This window comes from Aristolochia californica, unplaced genomic scaffold (assembly GCF_029961685.1).
Source record: "Aristolochia californica isolate CCGP_79_NKW_82.1479 unplaced genomic scaffold, dmAriCali1.0.hap1 SCAF_4, whole genome shotgun sequence".
Classification (NCBI taxonomy): Eukaryota; Viridiplantae; Streptophyta; class Magnoliopsida; order Piperales; family Aristolochiaceae; genus Aristolochia; species Aristolochia californica.
In genome coordinates, this window is record NW_027182103.1 from 3,116,066 (window position 1) to 3,138,987 (window position 22,922).

A 22,922-nucleotide genomic window follows, 5' to 3' on the forward strand; every position below is an offset into this window, starting at 1 on the left:
ATTTGAATCATTACCTCGGAGTTCATGTTGATCATGAAGTCACGAGTGATGTACGCACACGTGGGCTTTTAATGGAAATACCCATATTATTTTATTAATAAATATTTTATTTATTTATTTATTATAATCATATTTTAAATATTATATTAAATTACCAATTTAAGAGTGATAATTAAGATATAATAAAAATAATAATTTAATCGAGTATCTAAAGTAAATTTGTATAATTAATTAAATTAATATTTTTATTTTACTTTGTAATTATTGTATTAATTAAGAGTTAAAAATTATTTTATTTTATAAATAAAATACCCTATTTATTTATTTATTATATTCATGACTTTTAATAGTATATTAAATTACTAATTCAAGAGTGATAATTTAGATATTATAAAAATAAGAATTTGATTAAGTATTTAAACATGTTTTTTTAAGTTTTTTATTTTTAAATTTTAATGAATATAATACTTTTATTTAAAATATATAATTTTTATCTTATTTTTAATTAAAAAATTAAATAAAACCATCTTAATAAAGTTAAATCTATCAAAAGTATTTTATTAATAAACTCATTATCTACGTTCCACTAAATTTTTTATTATACACACTAACACAAAAAAGTACTTTACACTGTACTTTCCATTGAGCACACTAATACAAAAAAAGTAATTCACTTTCACTTTCCACTGCAATAACTTCCACTTAGTTCACTACTACTATAGCAGAAGTGGATTACACACCAGCATATTGATATGCTTATGCAAATAAAAAATAGAGTCTAGCAAGTAACAAAAGAGAATGAGATGGCGAAGTTCACCCAATGTTCTCAGGAGGGACGTGCTTCTCTCTATCGATCTCATCTTCTTTTCTTCAAAATCAAGGATGAGCAGGCCAAAGCTGCTGCAGTCGGCCCCATCAAACTGGGCTTCAATATAAATCTTTAGCTTGAACATTTACTGTGCCACTTGGGAAAGGATAAGTTGAAAAGATTTAATGGCACCAAAATGGTTGGATTTGCAACTTGCTTGAACCTGTGCACCAAATCTTTTTTTTTTTTTCTCACCAACTGTGGTAAATCTCTGTCTCAAGCTCAAGTAGCTATGCAATGTGCACTCTATTTCAAGTAGATCAATCTGCAGTAATTGTACACAGCATTCCCTGTCCCAGACTACGTTCTAGAGGGTACATAGTAGCATAATTCACATACTTTCGGTGTTTATTAGCTTCCTTTCTTAGGCCGGTAATCTCTCTGCCCTTTCCATTGCTTCTCTTCTTGATAATTGAACAAGTACGAAGAGGGTTTGATGTCCCAGCTCCAACTCTCCTGCTCAAAAGAACATAAAGTTCTTGTTTTTTTCAGAACAGTGATATATCCAACTTTTACTGAACTAAAATGATTATGATACAAAAGTGTATTTTTCTGTTAAAAAAACTGCCCACATAGACATCTTTTTACATAATGCTACAAATAGGTCTAAACTCCACCAAGTACCCAATATCAGAAAGATAGAGCAAGTACCCTTTCTGATGCAAACAATTTTTATTTTTTTCTGAAAGACACAGGACAATTGTAGATTACTTTCTGAGATCAACTTTTACTGAACTAAAATGCTTGCAGAGCAATTGTATATTTTTATATATTCAGAAAATTACCCACAGAGACATTGTATAGATAGTGCAACCATAAGGTTTAAACTCCACCAAATACCCAATGTAAGAAAGATAGAGAAATTACTCTTTCATGCAAAACAACCTATTTATTTATTCTTCCAAATGAGGCAAGATAGTTGCAGATTACTCTCAAAAAATTTGCCCTGCACCTAGAGTTACAATTGAAGGTTTATTGTCTTCTCCATCTCTCTTGTAGACATTATAAACCAGTATTTGTTGTAGCATAAAAAAATGCACCTTACCCTGGTGAGACTTGAACCCATGACCTTACACTAGAAACTCCTCATGTGACCATTGAGCAAAAGGCCCCATCCACACCCAACCTTCATTGTAGAGTCAAATAGCTTCCTATTTGATATGTAGGCAACTTCTTTATAGCAACATAATGTTCTAGGCAAATCCTCTTCCTAGTTGATTTTTCACATTTTTTATGTATATATATATTCCTCTTGACGTAATTATATCCTCTTTGAGGAGTTTCTTTTAATGAAATCTCACTTATAATTGCTTAAAAAAAAAAAAGACAAATGGCATCCAATTGTGAACTATTACTTCCGAAGGTAAGAAACAGAAAAATAAAAGCAGAGATTTGCTCTTGATCAGGACAAGCAGACATCTGAACAACTAATAAAAGTCCAAAGTTGCTAAAGAATTTGATTAAAAAAAGGCAGAGATTTGCTCTTGACCAGGACAAGCAAACTGCTGAACACAATAGAGAGTCCGAACTTTCTAAAGAAGAGCTTCAGTCAAATAAAGTGGTCATAACCAGACTGGACCATCATCTTAACCCATGTCCTCAACACTGAACTCTGGTTTAACTATTTAAATGCCCTAGCCTTGCGAAGTATGTGGAGAAGGTTCTGTCTGCTGGAAAGGGCTGATTAGTCTGAGATCAAGTACCCAATGACTCCAACACCAAAGGCAGGGAAGGATGAGGTCGTAAGAGGGATAAAAGAGGTCAGATTTTCCGAGAAGGATCCAGTATATAGTATTTAAACATCAAACTTAGGATAAGAAAAATGCCAATAAATAAAAAATAAATCAATCTTAAATGTCAGATATCGCATACAAGATGCTGCCACAGAAGACCTTTAGCCAGTCCTACTTATTTTATGTTTACTACGATTTTTTTCTTGAAAGCGAGCTATAATGGTAGAACTATCAGCAGCAAGCCTCACCCAAATGATAATAAAAGATGCCAGTTCCAATAGAGGTGAAGGTACGCAAAGTTTACCTCGACAATTTCTCTGAAGCAATTAGTGCAGCATGAAGTGTAGTCTTGCTGGGAACCCACTTCACCTCTCGGTTAAAATCTGCCCGCATTGGGGAATGAATCTTGATAAGCTTTAGAAAACCGCATACCATGTACCATTAGAAAATCATTGAAAACACAAGATTCAATACCAGAATGAACAATTTCAGGACAAAGAAAAGAAAGAAGTATATAAAAACATACTCCAAGGCATTCCATCATCTGGTAATAAGCCCTGCCATGTAATGGAGTATGTCCTTTTCTGGACTCTGAGAAGTATCTAGTCCTGAGAAAACCAGCTTCTCCAATCAGAATGAGACTCAGAACTGAGAGCATAATGATAGCATAAGGCATAATAAAATGATCAGAAAAAGCAAGTAAAGGTGTCAAATTAAATAGAAGTGCATAGCAAATTAGCACAACAGAATTTTTACCAGAGTTGCAACTTACCATTCTTTATAACCTGGATCAACAGTAAACCCATACACATCAAGAGAATCGCATATGGAGAGAGCAAATTCTAGAGCCTTGAGCCCAGTTCCTTTTGCTGCTGAACCAAAGGATGCACCCAGCATGAGATAGACAGGATTATTTATTGGAATTTCCTGTAAAAGGGATAAAATTCTTATTATCAAACAGAAGGGATTTAAGAACCAGAGGTGGGACAAAGTTAGAAATCTCATCTTCTAATGCAAAGCTGCTTTTGGAAAGTACTTTTTGACTTCAAGATCTAGCAAAATTAGATTCATGTTTCTCTTACTACCAAAACGAATATGTGAAACAAACTATTCTTGTCACAGTTTTTAAATGCAGTACATTCCCTTACTGGGTAGTGGCAGCCATAAGATATTAGTTACAATAATTTTTTTAATACTGAAAATTTTGTTGAATACAAAAGAACTACAACTCAGCCAGCAGGTCAAAGGAGGAAAAGATACATGAGCATGAGATGAAGCGGGGGCCCTCCATAACAAAAAGTTGGAGGCCAACTAATGAATAGCTATTCTACCTACTTTGGCTGGGCAAGGCATATCAGACTATCTCACAGCAGAAATCTTTGTATATAAAACCTCAGTGGCAGTATTCTTTGTCAACTTTTCTAGTCAAAGAATTAAAAACCAAAGAATTCAATTAACCATAATAAAACAAAACAAAGGAGCACTGCTAGCATCACTTCCCTCTATTACTTAGGACCCTTGGGTATTACTGACTCAACAAAATCTGAGTTCTATGCGCTCCTCAATGGGCTCAAGCTTTACAAAGCCAACTTGATGTCAGTTATAATTGAAGGGAACTCGAAGGGGGTAATTTCCTGAGTTAAAGGTGAAATCCCATTTGCTGGGCAACTCGCCCAGGAGTTTTGCCAGATTAGTTTCTGGGCTGAAAGTTCTCAGATTGACTGGAAGCACATCCTTTGTAGCACCAACTTGTTAGGCGACATTTTGCTCGCATGGGTCATGCTTAGGAGGACCTAGTTATAGACACCATGGCTTCCCTGCAAGCTTCAAAAATTTAAACTTGTATTTTTGTGTGCAGTTCCCTGCTTTCCAGCTTTGACTAGTTTATTGTTTCTCTTTTAATAAAAAAATTAGCCATTTAAAAAGTAAAAAAATTAAAAAAATAAGGTACATATCTTGGACCATAGAGCATCTCTCAAAAGCATGTGACAGGCACAAATGGAACATATAGTACCATGTGCAAAGCTTTTAAAAGAGAAGAAAATACTCAGAGAGAGAGAGAGAGAGGTATTTAAATACTATTTATCAATACTAACACTAGTTTGAACAAAGATCATTGTAGTTTTTATCTAACACTAAAACTGACATGGTAGGAAAGCTTGAAGCATTCTAATACAGTAAAAGAATACTTGTTACCACAAACAATCTGCACAGAGACCAAAGGAAGATGTGACTGGTGGAAACAGCAGTTTGAGTGTCTAGGTGCGTGTGAGAATCAGAGAGAGAGAGAGCAGGTCAGACATTTACAGACAACATTGGCTCCTACTGCCAGTAGCAGGGAGGAGAGAAAGAACTGAAACCATATCTGGTCTGCAGCATCTAAAGGTAGAGCAAGTTGGAGACAGATCAGCTACCGGGGTATCACCAAAAGCAAGCTAATATACATAATATGGATGTTGGAGCAAAGCAGACAAGTGCCAGACTAGATAGTTCCCATAAGTGAGGCCATAATTTTATGTCTTATGTTCTGGAAGATCTCTTAAATAGCAGCAATAATATTAGTTCTCAGGCCATTCAAAAAAAAAAAAAAAAGGTCTCAGGTTTTGGTAGGCCTTAAATAAGATCATTTGCCTAGAAAAGATGCTTCCATTGAAGGAACACAAATTTGGAACACAGCAATCACAACTCATGAGAAAACAGAGTATTTCATAAGATTCACGAATAGTTGGAGTCACTATAAAGCTAGACTTTCAGAAATCCATCAGCAGGGAAAAAGGCCATTCCTGAAGAGAATTCACGCATTGGTAGAGCCCATAAATTTATATACTATGTTCCGGAAGATCTCTTAAATAACAGCAATAATATTACTTCTCAGGTCATTCAAAAAAAAAAAAAAGGTCACAGGTTTTGGAAGGCCTTCAATACAATCATTTGCCTAGAAAAGATACTTCCATTGAAGGAACATAGATTTGGGACACAGCAATCACAAGTCATGAGAAAACAGAGTATTTGATAAGATCAAGTATAGTTGGTGGAGTCACTATAAAGCTAGAATTCGAGAAACCCATCAATAGGGTAAATGCTCGTTCCAAAAGAGAATTCACCCAATGAATTTCAAGGTAAGATAGCAAAAACAGTGCTGCCGTTCATTCCCTATCTTCTAAGTAACAGATCAGAAAATTGCTATTACATGAATAAAGGTCAAGGTATGATCAACCCTCTCTTCCCATTAGTTTCTCTTCATCTGGAGGCCTTGCTCCATATTACTTTTGAAAACCTGGGAAACAGAATAATTTGAAGGATTTTTTCTACATAAATAAGGGTTTTGAAATGCATTAATGATTGACTAATTTTGGGAATCAACTAAAATTTCAATATCAACCAGAACCTCTAATGACTCCATTCTGACAAATCTCCTGGGAGAAAATGATCAGGTTCCACAGTTTATGAATTGACCTTTATGTTCTCCTCTGATAAAATCTAATTCCTGGCTACTCTATCAGTAGTGTAATATTCCCCTGTTAACCGTCTCCTCTTGTCCACTCGCACACCTCTTTGTGAGTAAGTAATGAATGACTTTCAAAGATGACGGGAGACTGTCATTCCCTACAAAGCAACCAACCTAAGCCTATTTTATCCAATCTCCCCATCCAATATTTTTTCTTGAATCTCTAGGTTCAATTTAGGTAAGTTTGAAAAAGGATCTGGATAAGACTCCTGTGGCAAGGGTAGTTATCTCCTTATAAACCAAGGTAGTCTTTTTCTGATAAAACAAAGGGTCCCATGGGGAGAAGGTTGGAATTCAAACTCTTTTCTTACAGAAGGAATTCAAAGCCTTTGTTTTAATAACAATGACAAAGAGGAACAAAAGTCTTCACTCTGATTAATTTTTGCCTTGTAAGTTAAGTGGTTGTGAAGACTTGATTCAGAGACTTATTGTCACGAGGTCAGATGAGCCTAAACTCACTTAGGCTAGCGGAACTCCAACTCCCGTGAAGGCCAACCTTTAATCCGTCAAAGGTAGTGCAACCTCTCGCCCCTTAGATCAACGTTGCAAACTCCTTCCTCAGAAGTGAAGCACGAGCAATGAAAAGGTAGAAAGACAATGGAATAGAGAGAGAAAATAACCTTGTATTAATACTAGAAAAGATTACAAGGACGTCCAAGGTGGAAGGTCAGCACTCTACATACCCTCTCCCTCATGTCTATGTTTTACAAGCTATCCGAGATGCTGAATGAATATACAAGGGTCGAATGCCTTGGTATTTATAGGCTTCGACCCCCTCCTTTCTCTCATGCTTCCGTCCAATGAGAGCAAAGATCCTCGCTTATCAAATCTCCTTGATTTGCTCTACCCTTATCAAATCTCCTTGATTTGATCTTTCTCTCATGTTTCCGTCCAACGAGAGCAAAGATCCTCCCTTATCAAATCTCCTTCTTTGACTCAGTTACGTTTTTGGACATTTACATGCCTTCATACACTTGGCCGCCAACTCAGCCCTTAGGCCATACCATAAAAGAGTCCTAGATTCCTTAGGGGTTGAATCTGAGTGGCCCATGAAGGGTCCCACTCGAAAACGGTAAGTTCCTAGATTTTGCCACGAAACCATAATCATAGTTCTGCATAACTCGGACGGCCGCACTGCCGCACGGACGTGCGGGCGCGCGTGCTGCTTCTGCGCCGCGCGCGCATCTTACCTTCGGCAACCCCATGTACGTTTCATCCGCCCGCTGCTTGCACGTTGCCTTGGTGTCGCGCACGCATTTCTCCCACGACAACATCAAACGCAGATGCGCCTTCTGCCTAGGCCGTGTGCGCATCCGTTGCAAATATGGTTTCTGTCTTGGTCAGCTGCTAGGGCCGTTGCGCGTCTTGGTGCTTGGCCATCCGTCTAGCCAACTCAAGTGCGTCTTCTTCCACTGCAGCCGCGGCCGGGCTAGCCATATGGTCTCTGGGTCGTGCCTTTGCACTTGGCCTTGGCCGTCGCTGCTGTTGTTGTGCTTTGGACTCGCACAGTTTTCCCCCTTGGTGCCTGGCTTCACTATGGCTTCGTCCTCCGTCTCACTTATGTATTATTTGTAAATGTCCTAGGAAAAAGATGGACCATTAATGTACATGGACTTCCTTATTTCTGCATATTTATAGGCACTTCTAGAGTTTGCCAAGTTGCTACGATCTTGCACATTGTAACACCACAAATTAGATTCTAACCTGGATGTGAATACTGTATTAAGTCTTGGAAAAATGTACTGTGTGGAGAGTCAATCTTGCAGATTACCAAGAATCCACAGAACCCTAAAATCATATTAATAACTCCAAACTCCAATACTCTTTCTCTGTTGTTTCTCCTTTGAAAGTTCATCAAACTGTGATCCATGATAACAGGTTCATTTGATTGGCTTGATTTGAGATTGGCATTAGGAAGGGAAGATTCTGAGCTTACGAAAAACTAGGGCACCTTTTGGTAAATTTAATTGATTTATATAATTTCTACTTCCTCAGGAAAAAGGAGAAGATCTCATGCAAGTCAACACCTCAGGATCAGAACAGGGAAAATAGAAGCCATACAGAATGCACACATTTAGGAACCAGGTGTCTAGTCAGAGATTCATAAATTTTAGGGCACTTAGTGCATCAACTGGAATATGTTGTGTTCGATTTTTAAATTTATCACTTCTTAAGGGTACAATAAGAGTGAAGTTTATTTTACCAAGTTGATGTAAGAAATACTTGTGAATCTAGATTGACAAAATGGGAGGTTATGTTTTCCTTTTCTGTTGGTTCTAAGATAACTCTGTTAGGTCAGACAAAGAGATAAAACCTCCAAAGGCACTTGAACACATGGCAAAAACTAAATCTAGTTTATAACTCCAATATATAGAGGAAGAAGATAAAAGTGAGTAACAGCTAAACAAGATGTATGCTTCTCATGAAATTTAAATTTATGTCCAAGGCAAGTAAAGCTCACAAACCCGAATCATCTTGTTCATAATATCATGAATGGTGGTCTTAACAATCAGGACCTCCCTCCGAGTATCTGCAGAACACCTGTCTTAGCAAGCTTCTAGAAGAGGAGAGAATAGCTAGCAAGGAAAAAGTGCAGTTCTCATACCATCTAATTCCACAACCTTATCCAATGCCTTAGCAGATCCTCTATTAAGAAGACGAAATGTAGACTTTTTACCAACATACTTGGTATAGTTCTGCAGCAAGAAGTGATTAACATAGTATATAAAATATTAAAATTTTCCAGTAAATCAATAAATAGCTACAGGAACATCAAGTATGTATATAAAATCATGCTATAGAACCTGGATTGGAGCACCATTTTCCCGTATAACAGCATCGTAGCCATCAATCTCATCCCCAAAGTTTGTTTTCAGAAGATCCCCTGAATTACCTACTACAGCACAGCGTGCAAATTGCCGTGGCACATATGGTGGGGATTCAGGAAGAACCAATGCAAGTTTTTCCATGCATGCTGTATTATTCTTGCAATTGTTGCTGCAAATTTGGATAAGAAACACAGACAGTTGTCAGCAAGATGTTCATTTACTATGAGCTGAAGTATGAGATACTCACAGAAGTAATCCTTTGTTGATCCTACGCCAAGCATACTCTTGCCATCCATTAGGCAAAGCATCAATGAACTCCTTGGTTAGTATTGTGGTACTATTACGAACCTGCACCATAAAAACCAACATAGTCACACCTACTAAATACAACAGTAAGATAAAGAAAATCATAGCAGAAAACATGAACATTCAATAGGTGAAATCAAAATGCAACTTTAATATACTACCAACACCCAATTACTAATGTTTCTACATTATAGAAAAGAAGATTTAACGGGACAATTAAAGATCCACAATTTTCATCAGACAAAATGAAGACACAAAGAAGGCTAATGAGACACCATAATGGAAACGTTACCTGTTCCCATGTTGCCAATGTTTCACAAAGGTCGAATTCAAAAGATAAACCCTCCGGTTGATTTGTTACAGGGTCCCTCTGTACTCATTTAGCAGAATAGAAGACAAATTGCAAGAATTATGGCACTAAGATACATTATTTAAAAAAATAAGAAAAAAAAAACAGCTAGAGAAATCAATAGCATGTCATTGATGGAAACTAAAAACAGACATAACATACCCACTTGGATACAGTATCACTAGGAAATTGTATGGTAATCTGGCAGTAATTACTTCCACTTAGAGCTTGTAAGCCTAACCCATTTGCTCTCTGCAATATCATACCAGATGATTGTTACATTATCGCCTCCGTAAGTCATTGATTCTTATGCGAAAAATATCGTCAATCATTCTAGCCACACATGCAGCATACGCTTAAATTGTAAGGACAACACACTACAAACCAAATCTAGCAAAAAAAAAAAAAGCATAATACACATCTACGGCTTAACAAAAAAATATAAATCTGTGATGAAAACGTGGCTGAGAAGAACAGAAAATTCAGACAATGGAAAAGCACTACAATCTAAGACTCACCACACACTGCCTGAACTCACTCTGCAGGGATTCCAAAACCCTCAAATCTTCCTCTGAAACGCTATCACCTAACAATCAAATCAGAATGCCAAAACGTCAGCCCTCTCACTCTGATTACCCAAGACAAATGCTGAAAGAGGCTGAAACAGGGACTGCTTTCTAATTTTTTAATGATACTAAATAGTCGAACATCAAAGTGATTCGACGAGATGAGGACTTACTAAACCACGAGAGACCAGTAACATAGACGATAATTGCAGCGACTCCAGACGTCAAAGCGATTAACAATCCCAGTTGCAAGATCCTCATGTAGTCGATGATTACAGCAGATCCAACGTCGTTAATACTAAGACAATACTACTTTACATCGAAATGGAAACCGAAAATTATAGAACGCACCCTGAACGTGACATGCAAAGAGACCGAGAAGAAGATGGAGTAAGGAACAAGCTGGCATCGAGGTTCTACACTGCTACTCGGTGTCTCGCAGTTACACGGGCAGATCTGGCGGAGAGAGAGTGGAGCTCGAGTACAGCAAGAAATCCGAGAAGCAGTACCACGACTCAAGCGGATCGAGATTTCGGATCTTCGTTTGGACCTGTCGCGATTCGCGAGTGACTAATGGAAGCCGGATCGGGGTCATTGGCAAACCCGGAGATAATTTAGGTCCAGACTGACTTGGGCCAAGGTTTTGCAACTCGGATCAAGATCCGACTCAGCATATCCCTATCCCCTGTCTGATTCGGCGAGTTGGCGGCCGATTCGGCCAGAAATAAATTTCAAAAACAAAAATTATGACAAAATATTTTTATTATGATATATAATATATTAAATATAATTATCTAAACATCGTAATTATTTTTCAATATTAGTATGTTGTAGCTCTAAGTACCTGTTTAGCAAGCAATGATCTTGACTCGGTGTCCAACGATCCTCAGATACGATTAAGATTTTGGGAATTGGGATCAACATTGTCAACTTACTCATATAACTTTCTATAGGGAGACTCGGTTAGAAATATAATTCAAAAAAAATAAAAATAATTAAAATAACAAAATATTTTTATTTTCATATATAATATATTATGCATAAATATCGTAATGGCTTCCCAGGTAACTCGGAGTCATGTTGGCTCACTCGAGTCCCTAGCCTGATGAGGCCGGCCAATGGGATCGGTATTACATTGGTTCATAACTAATTTAAACATAAAATTTATGTAAAATAATCTAAAAAAAAATAAGTTATCTATATGAACAGTCACATATATTATTAATTATAATTAAAAATATCATTAATTAAGAAATCTAATGTTAATATTAAATTATTAACCATATAAACAAATAATCTACTAAATCATTATAATTTAAAATTAGAAATATTTGAATTATAAATAATTTAGAAATAATGTTAATAATTTAAAATTAGAAATAATTGAATTCCATTAAAACATCAATAGTAGCCAATAGTTAAACACATTAGTAAAAAGAAATACATAAAAACATGTGTTCTCAGGTAAAATTATGCATAGTCATTATAAATTGTATAATACAATAAAAATATTTTTAAAAATATTTAAATAATATTCTTCCAAAAAATAGTTGTTTTACAAGGAGTCGACTATTTTTACCTATTTGAATGCGTAAGTTGATATGGTGGGTTAGTTTAGGTTTTCAAAAATGAAAAAATTTCAAGAGTGATCCAGACCAAAAATCGAAGAATCGTAATATTTATATTATGATGTCAATTGATGTAATTTTTTTTTTTTGAAATTACTACTACATTCGATATCGTCGAAACTTTCATAAAGCAAACCATGTATAAACATGTCATTGTGCTTAATGGTGAAAACCTAAATAACTAAAAAGCCAGTTTTCAATTATAAATAACAACAAAAATACCCTAGATCGGGTGAGGCTTTCACGTGTAAGATAGGGGCATTTATGCCATTATATTTAAATACAATACTCATAGATATCCTGCTTTGGGCGATCTTACCACTCGCTCTGAGTTCACCCAAATCCCGGTCTAACTTGGACGGTCAGACTCAAAACCGGGTTGCTAGAACCGCTTCACTAATATATTCCTAAAATCGGGTTCCTTTTTTCGTCGAATCCTTTGGGTCCGATTCAATATCCTTCGCCGTGTCTGCGATGGTGTGATTATTTCGATCTGCGTTCAATTGGGAATTTCATCTTCCGCCATTCTTGCCCCTGTGAGCTTGCTCCCCGTCCTCTCCTCTGCACGAAGACCGACCCACCATACCCCAGAACATTCCGAATCTCAAAATTGCAGTCTTATGGCTGCCGCGACGAGATACTGGACAGTGTCTCTGCCCGTCCAATCATCCGCTTCTTCAACATGGGGTCGTTTGCGGGAAGCGATCTCCAAACAGTCGTTCGACACTCCCGTCTACAGGGTAAAAGATGCAAATTTTTGAAATGGATCTGTTCAGGACATGTCAAATCAGCGATGCATGAATTCAATCATGATACTTCTAAATGCATTTTTGCGTTTTTGTGAATTTTTGCAGTTCAATACGCCTTCTCTTCGGGTTGGAACCCTAGATTCACTTCTATCACTCAGTGACGATCTATTGAAGGTGCGATCTTCGGTTATTTGGTATGGTATTTGTAAGTTTGGTGTTTTTATGGTTTATTCATAATTTTGAAACATGTTGGTTATGCAGTCGAATAGTTTTATTGAGGGTGTTTCCCATAAGATAAGGCGTCAGGTGGAGGAACTGGAGCGTGTATCGGGCATCGAATCTAGTCCTTTGACGGTAGATGGGGTTCCTGTTGATTCTTACCTAACAAGGTGACCGGATTTTTAGAATTTGGTCGGAGGGTTAGTGTTTGACCTGAATTCCGTGGAAATAGGTTTTTGCGATTTGCAACTTAATTCAGTGGTTTGTTGTTTGCAGATTTACATGGGATGAAGCGAAATATCCAATAATGTCACCACTCAGGGAGATTGTTGACAGTATCCATGTCCAAGTGGCCAAAATTGAGGACGACCTCAAGGTAAATAGATGCTGATTAATATGAGTGAAGACTTGCATGGTTGCTTTTTTTTTTTTTTTTTCAAACAATTAAATGGAAACAGATTTAGTAACTTATTAATTGTATGGAATGGATTCTTCTACAGTTGCTACCCTGCCTGAAGGTGGTTGATTCCTCTTTTAGAACTGTTATTTTGAATCTGGGCTATTCTTTGAAATTGCTCCTTTTTGTTTGCATCTAAGATACTCATGTTTAAAGGTGCACTGAGCAGTACAAAGTTTTAGGCCTCCTCGAATGGATTTATGGTCTAGTAAATCGAGGAGGAGAATCCTTAAGTCAGTCACATTTAAACATCCTTAGCAGGGAGCCAATTTTGTAATTTTTGTATTATGCAACCTTTTGGATGGATGGTAGGTAGCTGGGTAGGGATCGATGCTGGAGTGGCTGATATAGGGGTCTTCATTTCGGGTAGATGATGTGAAATTAGTCAATGGGCTAAAGTCTCATAGATTCTGTCTTAGGAAGTTCTATCATGGTTCTTTTCATCACTTTTTGCTCTCTCCTTCTCAGTCACATGATGGTCTAAGGTTCATCAGTATCCTTACTGAATTAATCTCTTTCATGAGTGTTTCTATTAGATGGTTGTTTTCTCTGAATCTGCCTTTTCACTTGCTTTTCAGGCCCCATGCCATGCAAATCAATAAAGAATTTTGTAAACACAGGCAATTGACTAGTGACAATAGTCATTTTTATCATTCACATAATGATTTCTACTTATAAGTACTGTGTTTTTCTCCTCAATGGTTAGCATTTCTTAATTTCAGTATCACATTGTCCTTGAGAAGCCATACCAAGATCTCCACCTTAAGCTACAAATCTAGAATCCTTTTAGCATTTTTTATAACAAAAATAAAAAGGATTCCATTATGTGGCTCCCAATGGATTTAAAGTACAATTATTTACTAGTACAATTTTTCAAAATTTTTTTTACTAGTACAAGAGGCATGTCAGTAAGAAAAGGAAGATATACAGAAACAAATCAAAGTGGGAGGGCAGTGCCAACAGTTAAGGCTGTTGAGTCACTCCCCTTGCCAATCATTGGCTGTGCTATTGGCACTTCTAGGGGTATGAGAGAAAGTGATGTTTAAGTTTTTACAAGTGTCCTTGATCTAGAAAAATGACTAGGAAATAGCGGGAAGGGCATATCCGCCTTGGCGACTACCACGATAAGTTGGGCCTAGAAATGTCAGCTTTAGAGCTGCGAAGCCTGGAGGAAGGTTCTCAACTTTGCTGTCGTAACATAGCAGTGGCCAAATGGCACTGAGTAAACAAGAAAGATCATACCTGATGAGTCCCTATTAACTCCACCACCTCCAGCCTGACCAGGGTTACCCTGTGAGCTGTGATTAAAGTTTTACTTTGACCAACCCCTAGGAGGTGGCGGCCAAGCTACAGGATGAGGGATGATGTGATCAACTGAGGTAATGATGTCCTTTTAACTTCTCCTTATTATTGAGCTAGGGAGATGGGAGGTCCCTTGAAGTTTGCTTGCCTCAAACAAAATGGAATGAGATGGGAGGTCCCTTGAAGTTTGCTTGCTCCAAACAAAATGGAATGTAACTGCAATGAGACTTTTGCTTGCCATCAAAATTCTGTCGGTTCCTTTATTTCCAAATATTCCAAATTGTGGTAATAATAGATATCATCCAATAATTCTTTCTAATTCTCCCGAAGGCACTAAAACTATTTGTTCAAGGAGGCCAGGCATGGAAGAGGTAAAACACGATTGCAAACCAAACTTGTGAAGAAAAGAACCTGACCCAAAATCTGCCATCAAAGTGGACATTGGAGAAAAAATTGTCTACAGCCTCAGTATCCATGGCACAAAGCTTACAAGTTTGGTCCTCAATCATATTTCCCCTCTTACGAAGTTGATTCACAGTAAGGATTTTATTTTTGGTTGTACACCAAAGGATTTAGGCTTTTGCAGACGGTGGCTTCCAACACCTTTTCCTTATGTGTAGCCACTGGCAAAAGCATATTGGGAGGTGATAGTATATGATGTGGAGGAATCTTTTTCAAATCATAATTTCTTCTCCTGATCCTTTGATGTAATCGTCCTCATGGGTCGTTAGAAGATTGAGTGATGCAGATGTCTCATCTTCGATTAAGGCCCTCCTTATGTTAGGGTCCCAATGTTTTGAATTTGACAAGGTTACAACAAATCTTTATCTAAACTACCCGATTCTGACCAAGTCTAAAAATTGTGGGATCTGTGCTTGCAAGATTTTGTTTCCTTACCCAGGTATCTAACATGATGTATTTTCTCATTTGCAGAAGATTTGCAGAATCCCTTTTGCTATGAAATTTCATTGTTGTAATTCACAGTTTCCTTTTGATTGGTCCTTGCAGGTTCGGGTTGCTGAATATAACAATGTACGCAGCCAGCTCAATGCAATTAATAGAAAGCAGAGTGGAAGGTTTGTTGGATGGTTCTTTGAATAGCTCATTGGTTGATCATTTTATTGGAATTAAGTCCCCTGATAGATTTAGGTCGCATGTTCGAAATTGTCTCTGGCAATTTTGATTTTGTGTCTCCACTTTGTCCTTATTTATATTAGATTTTCATTCCTTGCATAATTTGAGTTAGGACTGAAAATATCTATTACTTATTTCAGCTTGGCTGTCCGTGATCTTTCCAATTTAGTGAAGCCGGAGGATATTGTCACGTCAGAACATTTAGTGACTCTCTTAGCTATTGTTCCTAAATATTCTCAAAAACAGTGGTTATCCGAATATGAAACATTAACTACTTATGTGGTAAGATCTGCTTTTATCACAGCAACTCACTCCTGTCTATAGTTAACATTTTCAATGGACAAAAATTGCATGGGTAGTTAAGGAAATTTTTTCTATAGTTAATGAAATGATATACAATGTCATCACAAGTAGAGCATGGAAGCTTCAAACTGTTCTTGTAAATTTATTTTCTTCTGTAGGTATATTGTGTGAATAGATGTCAGTGCTTCAGTTTGTTTTAGATATATATCATGTATATTTAACTATATTTTCTCAACCTTCAGTTATCAAGCTGAGTAACATTTACTACTTTTTAAGGTATTCATTTATTTGGCCCTTAAATTTTGATAGAATATAATGCTAATGGAGAGCTATGAGCTACTTTGTTTATTTGATCTTAGCTTGTTTCTATTATAGTGACCAATTATTTGAGAGAGATGCATTATATATTACTGTCTTTGAAATGTAACACGTGTGAGGAGCTACTGATTTGTTCAGTCAACCATAATTTTTGCATGGTTTTGGGGATTCAGGATTTTTTACAGAAAAGTAAATTTTTAATTGGGAATCATGAGCCCATCCACTTAGTTTGAATTCTAGGATGCTCAGTTATTGAATATTAAACAGTTCATACTTAACTAACATACTGTAAGTTATCCACTCAATTCTAGGTTTTCTGTGGATATGACATTTTTCATCTTTTATTTTTGTTAAATTCTTCTTGTCTTTCAGTATGTTTTCTGTTGTGGTGCTTGTTTTCTTCCCTTTTTTTTTATTCAAGTACTTCTAAATTTTAAATTTAATAAAACTCTTGCAGGTACCGAGGTCCTCTAAGAATTTGTATGAGGACAATGACTATGCTCTATACACTGTATCATTATTTGGTAGAGTTGCTGACAACTTCAAAACAAGTGCACGCGAAAAAGGATTTCAGGTGATTTGCTGTTTAAATTTATTATTGTTGAGTCACGTCCAGTCTATATCTTATCATAGTGGAGCTCATGTTATTTGAGTTTTGTAGCATCTATATCAGGATACATGTAAGACGAGAATCTCCAGGATTACTTTCTGCATGGTTTTCTTTAATTTATTTTATGAATGTCTTCAGCAATGCATTACTAAAAAAAGGATCTCTCTTTGATGCTTCCTGCCCTCCAGATTCGTGATTTTGAATATAGTCCTGAAGCAGCAGAGAGTCGCAAACAGGAATTGGAAAAGTTGATGCGAGATCAGGAGAACATGAGAAGCTCTCTCCTACATTGGTGTTATGCTAGCTATGGAGAGGTACATTTCATGATGACTGATAGATACGTTCCAGTATCATGTGCAAGATTTATTTTCCAGTGTCTAGAGCAAAGATCAGATTTGCTACACCCATGGTTGGGTGGTCAAGACAACAAGCTTTGACTTTGTTGCTAACGTCAGACCACACAGCCATGTGGTTTGCACATCACATGACTGTCTGATTTTGAAGAGAACAGCATGGTGTCTATCAATCAGTGTGGACTATTGCTCTCTGTATCAGCCAAACCATCTGTTGCATTTCATGTTCTTGGGTGGTTTATATGCACTAGATTCCTAGATGTAAGACATGCTTACAAGATTATAAGTGTGTGAGAGGATGAGAAACTAGACATCTTTGTATACCACCAATGTTGTATGTCATGTTTTGAAGGTTGGACACATGAATCATCATTATTCTTTATCTGCTTGCTGTTTCTCTTGGCATCACTTTTGTGGTTTTAATCTCATGGGAGCTTGGAGGTAATTTCAAAATGAGTTACTCTGTGTACCTTGACTTTGCAGGTTTTCAGCTCTTGGATGCACTTCTGCGCAGTCCGTGTCTTCACAGAAAGCATTTTAAGATATGGCTTACCACCATCTTTCTTGGTAATCAAAATCTTACATAATTCCTTCATGTGAAATACATTGCATCATAGGTTTTATAGAAAATTCTCATGTCAGTCACTGCTACGATATTTTTTGTTGTGAGATAGGGTTGCAATCAAAATTTCTTGCTATCAAGATGCTTCACTTTGTGCTATCACATAACATTCTGCTTAATTCTGTGGAGCCAGATAATCATCTCAATCTTCAGTCTCCAAGTTGTTAATGTTTTAATTATGCTGTCGTGAAAATGATCCCAGGCAGCAGTTCTAGCTCCATCTGCAAAAAGTGAGAAGAAAGTGCGCAACATATTGGAGAGCCTCTGTGACAATTCAAATAGGTAAACTGTCTGCCTATATTACGGAGCGATGGGCGTATGGTTCTTTTTGTCTTTGTTGTGCATGGTGGCGTAATATTTTTAATACCCAAGCATGAGAGTTTACGCCAAACGCATCATCAGTAATTCACATTTAGTTTGATTTTCCCTGTGTTTTTTTTTTTAACAGCATTTACTGGAAATCAGAAGATGAAGTGGGAATGGCTGGTCTAGTTAGTGAATCTGATTCCTATCCCTATGTCTCCTTCACAATCAATTTCGTGTAACTGAGAGTGGTGCAATTTCTCTGTCCGTTTAGTCCCTGTTTTATAGGGGGAGTTAGTTTGTAGTCTACAATAACGACGGTCAAGAATTCAGGAACTGCCATTTTTCTGTATATTAGCCGTGCTTATACAATTCTTTTTTTTAATCCATATTTGGAGGTTTTGGTACTGGCATCGATGTATTCTAGCGGCCAATTTGTGCATCATCTAAACTACAGTTTTGGTGTGACAAATGATCAAATTGTGCATTTTTATGCTGCAAATGTAACATCTGGGGCAAAGTGTTGCTTACTGCACCGAAATTCTATTCTATGTGAACTACTTGTTTCCAAACCACTATGTGAATATTGAAGTCTCAGTGGATTTACCCTCCTAAAATCTGGAGCTAAATGTCCAGTGAACAGATTTCGTCTACGACATTTGGCAAGCGATTCTTTTATTTTTCAAAAGGCTTTCCAAAGACAAATGGATTCAGCTCTCTTTCCTTCTCTAATGAAAGAACCTGTCAAAACAAAGACGTGACGACTGCTGGGAGCCTGAGCCTCTTACCGGTTCACAAGTTACACTGACGATAACAAATTGTACCTGAGACAGATATGGTACAGCTTCAATATCATATTTCTTAATATTGTCGCCCATACTTTTCTTGCTCACGTTTCTCAAGATTGTAGGTCGCCTTCTTTTTATAATTTGAAAACCAGTTTCATCTTGTTATTGGAATGTACGTGTTCATTGATAATTGTGAACCCGAAATTCAAGTTTTTTACACTATTTTTACAAAAACTCAAAAGGATCGGAAGAGCAGCGGCATTGGTAGTGAATGGGGCAGATAGAATCTGAGGGAGCACATCGTCTGGTGAAGAGATGTGGAAAAATAGTAGCACTGGTAGCGGGTGGGGAGGACGGAATCGGAGAGAGCTTCCTTCGGTGAAGATAAGTGGAAGATTAGCGGCATTGGTAGCGGTTGGGTTGATGGAATCAGAGAGAGTGCATCGTCTGGTGAAGAGATGTAGAAGAACAACAACATTGTTGGCTGCTGGGGTGGAAAAAATCAAAGAGAGTGTATCATCTGGTGAAGAGATGTGGAAGAACAAAAACACTGTTGATAATTGGGGTAGATAAAATCGGAGAGAGTGCATCGTCTGATGAAGAGATGTGGAAGAGCAGAAGCATTGGTAGCAACTGGGGTGGATGAAATTGGAGAGAGTGCATTGTCCAGTGAAGAGATGTGGAAGAGCAACAACTAGGGTGGACGTAGTCGGAGAGAGTGAATCGTTCAACTAGGGAGAAGTTTTTTTTTTTTTTTTTCACGAGCCATAAGAAGGCAGTGACGATGAGGACAATGTTGTAGTCGACAAGGCCGGAGTGCAGCCAAGTAAGATGTTGTAGAGGGTTTCATCTTCGGCAAGACGGATTTGTAGAGACAGAGATGCAGAAAAAGGAGAGAAAGGTGTGGAAGGGGCGTAGGGTCTTCATCGACAATAGGGAGTGGCGACGACAATAGATGGCAAGAAAAGATAAAGCGGCGACAAAGATGGAGTCGGACTAGGGACGATGGTGATGATGGACATGGAGCCAATAAGACCGATGGGAATGTCCCGGGTGTGGTTCTTGGTCTCCTCCACCATGGTGGTGACAACGACATCGAAGCCAACATCAGCGAAGAAGAGGATGACGAAGGCTTTGAAGATGTCGTGAAGGCCGAAGCATGTGAAGTCGGAGAGGTTAGAGGTTTGAGAATGGGTGAGGTCGACGATGATAATGAAGAGGAAGATGAAGACGGGAAAAATAATTTTTGGTTTGTGTAGGAGAGGCAAAGGGCAGTTGGTAGGAGTGATGGGCGAAGAGGTGGAGGACGAGAAATATTTCTCTTACTTATTTAACACCATTTAATATCAATAAAAATATTTATTAATTAAAAAAATTTATCGTTACACTTTTATTACTTTATATTTTAAAAAATAAAAAATAAAAAAGTATACTAATTAGATTTAAAATATTTATAAAAGTAAAATATTTAGAAATTATTTTAGAGTTTAAAAATACATTTTATTTGTATAATTTTTATCACATTATTTACGAAATAATAAATTATTAAAAAAATATATTATTTAATTAAAAATCTTACAACACCTTTTATTATCAATTAAAAATATTTATTAACTGAAAAAATATGAAATTTTTACTTGAGTTTAAAAAATAAATGTACCGGTAAAATTTTTATTACCTTATATTTAAAATAATAAGTTATAAAAAATCTTACTCTTACCTATTTAACACCTTTTTATTATCGATTTAAAAAATATTTTAATTAATTTTTTCGAAAGTTTTAGTTTTGAGTTTAAAAATCAAATTTATCAATACATTTTTTTCAAATTTATCAATAGACTTTTTATTACCTTATATTTAAAATAATTAAAAATAAAATAAATATACTAATTAATTAAAAAATCTTACTCTTACTTATCAATTTAAAATATTTTTTAATTTTTTAATTGAGAGGGGAGCATTGAGGGCGAGGCCGAGCAATGGGGAGTGGCGACAGCAGGCACTGCGAGAGGGGAGAGGAGAGGGGGCGAGAGGAGAGGAGAGGAGAAAGATGAGCGGGGAAATAAAAAAGTGTATTTGATTTTTTTATTTTTCAAAAAAAATTATTTAATTTTTTTATTTAATGACATTGTGGATGATCTAATGCATTTTTGTATTGATATTATAGAGCTACTGAATGCTTACTTGTTACTTAGCTGTAATTGCAGCAGAACAGGCTAACAATCTCTCATTTCTTCTTTGGGCTCTCCTTTCAATCCAGGAGAAATGTAAGTCAGAATCTTCAAAAAAATAATCTTCCATACATAACCCACAATGACACTTTCTGTTCTCACCTAGCAGATATAGTGAAACTGTTAACCGTGTAGAAAGAAATAAGTATTTAGTCAAATACCTAACAAAATATGAACAGAGAGAGAGAGAGAGAGAGCATAAGTTAGACAACACATTAAAAAATTTTGGTAATTCAAAACAGAAAATAAATCATCAGAGCTCTATCATAGGAAAACAGCAGAAGCTTGGAGCCCTCAACCTGTACTGTGGCCCAGAAACAACGATTCACCCTCAATATCCACCTTAAACTGTTTCTTTCAATTGTCTTAACCTGTTAAAGTTAATCTCAAAAACCATATCTAAAGAAAGAAATGAAACCTTCTCCTTAACTTTGTTACATAAAGAAGGAGAAATTGTACACAATGAACTTTCTCCTTCATGTTTCCACACCAGTGTAATTGAGATGAAGAATAGGCCAATGGAATTTGTCGTTTTGAACCAAAAGAAAATAAAAAAGCATGACCCTAGAATACCAGTATGACACATAAAGACAGGACAAAGGATAGTTTTTAGTGTGAGGTCTTGGGTAAAGCTCACAAGGGTAAGGGAGGTGTTTGTGTGTATAATCAGCATTCAAAAAATATGCCACATATTTGTTAAAGGGGGAATAAAGCAAGAAAATTGACTTCCTCCAAGCAAAATTATACCCAGAAAATAGGAGGTTGAAGATGACTGTAAAAGTCATCTTACATGACTCATTATTCAACTGGGAGTTACACTAAATCTCCTTATAACCTATCTGCATAAAAAGAATGCTCTGACTTCAATACCTTATCTGTTCAAACTTTAAAAAAAAAGTATATTATTTGCTCTTCCCATGGATTGACCATTCTCTCATCTCTCCAGGTCATGTCATGAAATAATATCCTTGCCATGTCCTACTTCATACTTCTCATGGTAATTGTTACCATAAGGCAGCACTAAATAACAACCTGGTCACTAATGACAGAGCATGAAACTTCCACCAGATTAATGACTTAAAACTACTACTGCTTTAAAAAACTGTATGTACTGCATCCTTCATTTCATGTAATATTTCAATAGGCTCATAAATACCTTGAAGGCACTCTTCATGCACAATCATCAACTGTTCCGCTACCTGCATAGAGTCATCCAAAAAAATCTCTATGATCAATTCCACTGATAAACATTCACAAATGACATGGATTATTTACTAGAAAATCATATAAAAATGAATGCTAGGAAAGTAAGGAAGAAGATTATGAATTGGCACATAAATGCATAATATTTTCACTATCCCACTAAAAGGTACTATCTGGTAAGGAAGAAGATACATGGATAACTTCCAAGAGGCAATCACTAAGATGCTTAAGCTTGTGTAAATAGGCAGTCATGGAGAGTAAAAAACTCATGTTTATATTCTCAGCCTTTCTTCAAGGTAAAAAACTCATGTTTAAGATGAAAAAGACGAGAAGATGGCTGATCCAGACAGCACTTTTCTTTTTTTTGAGAAAGGATCCAGACAGCGCTTTTTAATGGCCAACCATAACTCCTTCACCGTAGTAGTTGTGTTAGATAGAACAATTTCAAGAATTTCTGTGGACAAAGTAGCATGGATCCATAAAATGACAGTGATACCTTTTGCATCCAGGAAACATAAAGATGACAAGCATATCCAGCTTCCCC

At 36.7% G+C, this 22,922-nt stretch overlaps 2 protein-coding genes across 2 annotated transcripts; one reads left to right on the top strand and one right to left on the bottom strand.

Moving 5' to 3' along the window:
* Positions 1 to 586: 586 nt before the first annotated feature.
* On the bottom strand, positions 587 to 10,594 carry LOC137962755 (sialyltransferase-like protein 4). Its single transcript, XM_068809803.1, has 12 exons — positions 10,332 to 10,594; positions 10,111 to 10,178; positions 9,755 to 9,844; positions 9,536 to 9,613; positions 9,185 to 9,285; positions 8,914 to 9,106; positions 8,715 to 8,805; positions 8,575 to 8,639; positions 3,374 to 3,528; positions 3,128 to 3,209; positions 2,906 to 3,015; positions 587 to 1,324 (listed from the first exon to the last, which is right to left on the bottom strand). The coding sequence occupies exons 1-12, from the start codon at positions 10,417 to 10,419 to the stop codon at positions 1,129 to 1,131; spliced, it is 1,317 nt and encodes a 438-aa protein (XP_068665904.1). The 5' UTR covers positions 10,420 to 10,594; the 3' UTR covers positions 587 to 1,128.
* A 1,646-nt stretch (positions 10,595 to 12,240) lies between these two features.
* On the top strand, positions 12,241 to 18,713 carry LOC137962485 (V-type proton ATPase subunit C-like). Its single transcript, XM_068809375.1, has 11 exons — positions 12,241 to 12,526; positions 12,641 to 12,709; positions 12,797 to 12,924; positions 13,031 to 13,130; positions 15,522 to 15,589; positions 15,788 to 15,929; positions 16,726 to 16,842; positions 17,067 to 17,192; positions 17,715 to 17,798; positions 18,056 to 18,135; positions 18,302 to 18,713. Exons 1-11 carry the CDS (start codon positions 12,407 to 12,409, stop codon positions 18,396 to 18,398), a joined length of 1,131 nt encoding a protein of 376 aa, XP_068665476.1. The 5' UTR covers positions 12,241 to 12,406; the 3' UTR covers positions 18,399 to 18,713.
* The last annotated feature ends 4,209 nt before the right edge of the window (positions 18,714 to 22,922 follow it).

Excerpts from the sequence above, each read along its gene's own strand:
- LOC137962755 (XM_068809803.1), bottom strand. The coding sequence starts at position 10,419 with ATGAGGATCTTGCAACTGGGATTGTTAATCGCTTTGACGTCTGGAGTC. Across the intron at positions 9,845-10,110 it reads GTGAGTTCAGGCAGTGTGTG|AGAGCAAATGGGTTAGGCTT; the intron begins GTGAGTCTTAGA and ends ATGATATTGCAG. Across the intron at positions 3,016-3,127 it reads AGATGATGGAATGCCTTGGA|CTTATCAAGATTCATTCCCC; the intron begins GTATGTTTTTAT and ends GGTTTTCTAAAG.
- LOC137962485 (XM_068809375.1), top strand. The coding sequence starts at position 12,407 with ATGGCTGCCGCGACGAGATACTGGACAGTGTCTCTGCCCGTCCAATCA. Across the intron at positions 12,710-12,796 it reads TCAGTGACGATCTATTGAAG|TCGAATAGTTTTATTGAGGG; the intron begins GTGCGATCTTCG and ends TTGGTTATGCAG. Across the intron at positions 17,193-17,714 it reads GTTATGCTAGCTATGGAGAG|GTTTTCAGCTCTTGGATGCA; the intron begins GTACATTTCATG and ends TTGACTTTGCAG.